Source organism: Tauraco erythrolophus, chromosome 1, assembly GCF_009769465.1.
Source record: "Tauraco erythrolophus isolate bTauEry1 chromosome 1, bTauEry1.pri, whole genome shotgun sequence".
In the NCBI taxonomy this organism is placed as follows: domain Eukaryota; kingdom Metazoa; phylum Chordata; class Aves; order Musophagiformes; family Musophagidae; genus Tauraco; species Tauraco erythrolophus.
This window is the reverse complement of record NC_141465.1, coordinates 47,269,849-47,274,602: the sequence shown is the minus strand read 5'-3', so window position 1 is coordinate 47,274,602 and position 4,754 is coordinate 47,269,849. Positions and strand designations below refer to the sequence as shown.

At 49.1% G+C, this 4,754-nt stretch overlaps 1 protein-coding gene across 1 annotated transcript; it reads right to left on the bottom strand.

Annotated features, from left to right (window-relative positions):
* Positions 1 to 424: 424 nt before the first annotated feature.
* On the bottom strand, positions 425 to 2,212 carry KLHL34 (kelch like family member 34). Its single transcript, XM_009984731.2, has one exon. The coding sequence runs from the start codon at positions 2,210 to 2,212 to the stop codon at positions 425 to 427; it is 1,788 nt and encodes a 595-aa protein (XP_009983033.2).
* Positions 2,213 to 4,754: the final 2,542 nt, after the last annotated feature.

Here is a 4,754-nt window from a genome sequence, read left to right as displayed (position 1 = left end):
TTCGTTTTGCTTAGCTATAGCATAAAAATTCAACAGCACTTACCAGCTGGGGAAATTACCTCTGATTAAGAAAACAGAAAAGATGGATTATATTTTTTAACCTTTGAAAAATCAGACTTGCAACACCTATTAATTACTATCTAGGTATTATTCTTCAAAAGTCAAGGATTACGATTCTCACTCATCTCCTCTAATCATGCTACTTGCTACATCCTTCCTCCGTGAGATCAGCTTCCAACTCTATATATCCCAGCATCTTTTCCTGCACTGGAGCCAGACTTTCATGCCAGTTTCTACCAAGTGCACGGCTTATCAAAGCAAAACCTCCACTCTGTCACTTTCAGTGCCGTTGCAATTTTCTTATTCTTCTCTCAGATCAACCGATGGCTCATCTCCTGGGATGACCGTTCCTCAGTGTGTGAGCTCAGCAGTTCGGTGGCCTCTTCTGCTGGCTGTCGCTGTCCTGCTCGTCGGCCAGTTCAGAAAGCTGCAGCACTGCACATTGCAGCCCACACCAAGGCAAGGGGGCTTTGCAGATCTCTTCCCAGCCATCATTGTCAATGTCATAGCCAACCACGTCTTGCGTGGGGACTTCCCTTGAGTTTTGCCATTTCTTTCCCCCGATAAGAAGAGCCGTTTCCTCTACCACTGCCAGGCCATAGCAAAATCGATCATAGATCAGTGGTCTTAACCGAGTCCATTGGTTTTGATCAGGGTCGTATCTTTCTATTTCAGAGAACGGTTCATATAATCCTAAAAAGGTGAATATGGCTTCTCGGATCGTTGCCATCTGATGCCCAAACCGAGCAATGCTCATGGGAGCTTGTTTTATCCACTGCCCTTCAAGAGAGCTGAGAGAATATACGTCCTTGCTTGTGTCAGCTGGGTGTGAGTACTTGCCACCAGAGATGTATATAGTGTTCTTGCAAATGGCACTGGCATGGCCATGTATCTTGCATGGCAACTCCCTGGCCTTTGTCCATCTGTCCCTGCTGATATCATAGACTTCCACAGACGAATGCAATGACCCATCCTCACCCCTTCCACCGATGGCAAAGATGTCCTTGCCTAGGACACAACAGGAAAACTGGCACCTCTTTTCCAGCATCCCTGTGATCTGAGTCCACGTGTTAAATCTCGGATCATAACGGTGGACCTGGTTTGTAACCGATAAGATCTTTCCATTTTTAACATCACCCAGGGCACCACTTTCTATTTCCCCACCCAAGACGTAGAGGAAGTTCCCCACCACACACACGCTGTGGTTCTGCACCCTGTCCTGCACCTGCGTGAGAGCTCGCCATTTGTGATTGTAAACGTCGAAGGCCACCACATCGGTGATGAGCCCCTCGTTTGCTGTCCCTCCCCCCAGCAGAATGATCCGAGTTTTCTGGTTCCTCAGCGTGGTGGACTTGTCCTGCAGGACAGGCTGTTTGAAAACGCATGTATGGTAATTTATTGCTTTAATGATCAGGCACTTAATACCTGCGGAGAGGGGCACTTCTGACTGTGTGTAGGTTTTTCTCAGCTCTTCCACCGGGATGAGGCCATACCTTATGTGCTCTAAAAGGCTGCTAGCGTGAGCCAGCCTGGATTTATCCTGCTTCAGCCACAGCAGCACAAGATTCAACAGGCGTGTTTCTTTCACCATGGGGAGATCTGGTGATTCAATCACTGCTAGAAAAGACCTGAAATTCAGCTCAAGCAGTCCCGACAAATCCAAGTCCAGCAGCTTCCAGAGATTATTGACAATGTATTTTTCTGTCGCTGCTACAGCATCCGGCAGGTAGAATCTCCTGGCCACGTTGGCAGAGAAGCAGCAGTTTTCCAAGGCAAGATTGTTAACTAAGTATTGATTGCACAAGCCAATAGCATCAGTCACTTGCAGGTAGCTTGCAGCTTCCAAGGTATCTTCCAGGCTTTCAAAGGAAAGAGGCAACAAGGATGTGTAAATGAAATCCAGGACATGCTGGAGACCGGTGGGTGAGACAACTTGCAGGTGAATTACACTGGCTTTAGACTCTTGGGTATAACTTTTGAACATGGCTCGGAAATAGTCACTGGAGCATGCCAACAAGGACTTGTGTGCAGGAAACTCATTTTCCTTCACTTTCAGCAAAATATCGCACAGAAAGCCCTCTGATCTCAAGGTCTGGTACTGGGTGAGCACAGCAGTGCAGTGTGCTTTGCAGTAGGAGAGGAAATAGCTCATGGTGGTCAATGCAAGGCTTTCCCCTTGAGTTATTAACGCTAAAATGCAATTAGATATTGAAACAGTTGCCCTACTCAACAGTCATTGCTTGAATGCCCAGCAGATCTCCAGCTGTTAGGGAAAAGCCCAACCCGAAACAAAACAAAAAAATCAATCTCTTGCCTGGCATGAGGGGACAGTTAGTAGATTTGTAGTGAATTCAATGCATTCCTTTATAGAAAAAACAGCTGACTGTCGTAACAGCTGTAGGATGCTTACTTTTCTCTCCTCCGTCGCTTGTGCAAGGATGAATGGTCCACGGTTGTGCGGAGCACTTGCTTGGCTGGCCATCAGGTGACAGATGAGGGAGCTAGATGACAATCCCAACAAATGACACTTTGTATCTGCTCAGCGGTTGCCCTCGACCCTTCTTGCTCCGCAGGGAGATCAAATAGATCCCCTCTGGCTGCCAGCGCGTGGCTCTGAGCAGACAGCGATGAGAAGGGAGCGCCGGCTTCTCTCCTCTCTTGTTTGTATTTCAAACTTGGAGGAGTTTAGACCTCGCCGCCCCTGGGACAGCTGCCCCCTTTTCGTCCTCTTTTTGCACTCCTTTACGAAGCCTCAGCTGAAGATCAAATCAGCACCCGGGGATTATTACGTGAAGATTTTGTAAGCCCATAAATCTTTGCCCGGTAGGCACTAAGACAACCGAAATATCATGATTAGTCACTGGTTCGATTTGACATGCATTTCTGGGCTCTTTGCTTCACATGACACCACCATAACTCACAGCTACCAGAATAGCCACAGGCACATCCCCTCCTTCCCCCAGCCCGGGAGCCAACCCCGGGCAGGCGAGCAAAGGGGCCGGGGACCGGGTGGACGAAGGAGCTTCCACTGACAGCCGCAGCCAAAGCAGCTGACTTGGAATGACCTGACTGGAAATCACAAGGCTAACACGTTCGCACAAAGCAGTGACAAAAATAGATTCCCCCACTTTGGCTGTAATAAACCGAAATCTGTTTATAGAGGAGGCTTTGCATAATTGTGCTCTCGGTTACCAGCTGGGAACAAACCCGGAGGCCCCGGGGATGGGCCAGAGCGGACTCGCTCAGCTTTCTCACTCTCAGTTTGTCCCAATTAGAAGCACGTATAGGGGGATTATCTCTGATTTTCACCCACGCCTTTCAGGGTCTGATTTCTACCAGGAATAGTAGCTCTGGGCAGGCTACGTGTTCTGACCTCTGGAAGCTTGCTTTTCTTTTTCCTTTTTTTATTCCCTGTGTAACTCTGGGCTGAGGTGTTCAGGAATCTCCTCCTGACACCTTTCTTTCCAGGTCAAACACACTGAGGACTTGCAAAGCAACAGGGCCGATAAATGCCAGAGCACTAGGCTGCATCAAGAGCCAGCAGACTTAAGAGCAGAGGAAGATCCCTCAGGAGTGAAAAACTTCACCTTTCGTTCAAGCCAAAGGTAAAGCCTTTTTACTGTATTTGCTTATATTTATTTATGTGATGTCATGAAATTTTGGCTCATCCCTGTAATTGAGGGGTGTTTAGGAGCTGACTGGATCCTAATGTGGAGCATACATGCCATGCTACTCTTCCAGTGAGCTTAAACTGTCTTGCTAAGCAGACTGATACCTACACATGCTCTGCTCTGTTTGTGGGGAAAGTCTCCAAACCCATTGTTCTTAATTGCTATATAGCTCTGAGAATTGATTTCCTGCTTGAATCCGCTTTCCATCACAATGTTACAGATCATACATCAGGATTTTGCTAAAAAATCTTCCCCCCAGCTAGCAGAAAAAAACATGCATGGGCAGTGAGGATGAAGGAGGAAAGGGACGCCTTGTTTCTCTTTCCCAGTGGCTTTGCCTAAGTCTGCATTGTGACATCTCTGGAGTATTTCAGTTGAGTCTGTACAGACAGGAGACTGGGTACCTCTGTCACCCCTCAGCAGTCACACATGCTGCTGATGAGGGGCCACACCTCAAATGCTGCCTCTCCTACTGATACTGTTTTCCCCAGTTTAACCCCATAAGGTACCAGATTTCAATAACGGGAGGTGCAGATAAACCTCCACTGCTTTGAAACAGCGAGCTGGGCACCGCGCTGCAGCACCTTCGCCAGAAGAAGACTGAGCAGCGAGTGCTGGGGAGCACGGGGGATGCGCCTTCAGCACAGGCTGGAGTTTGAGGAGCGCTTCCGCAGCAGTTCTGGCATAAGCAATTCCTGGCACCATCTCCTTTTCGCCAAAAGTCCTTGTCCTCCGTCAGCCCTTGGCCTGTGCTGCCATGCTTGCTCTGAGGCGAGGGGCTGGGAGGTGACCCAACCAGGAACTGACGCTCGGAGAGGGGTGGGTGGAAACGCAAAAATACAACAGCAGAGAAGTCTCTGTAGCCTAGGTTGGGTCCTCAGCCTCTGTCACCCCATGGCCTCCCAAGCAGATGTAGTGCCCCAACCCAGAGCGCGGCAGATGCTGGGAGCCAGCCACCAGCCAGACAGGCAGCCAGGGTCCCGCCACCAGCAGAGTCCCATGGCAGGTGGTGCCCACCCGACA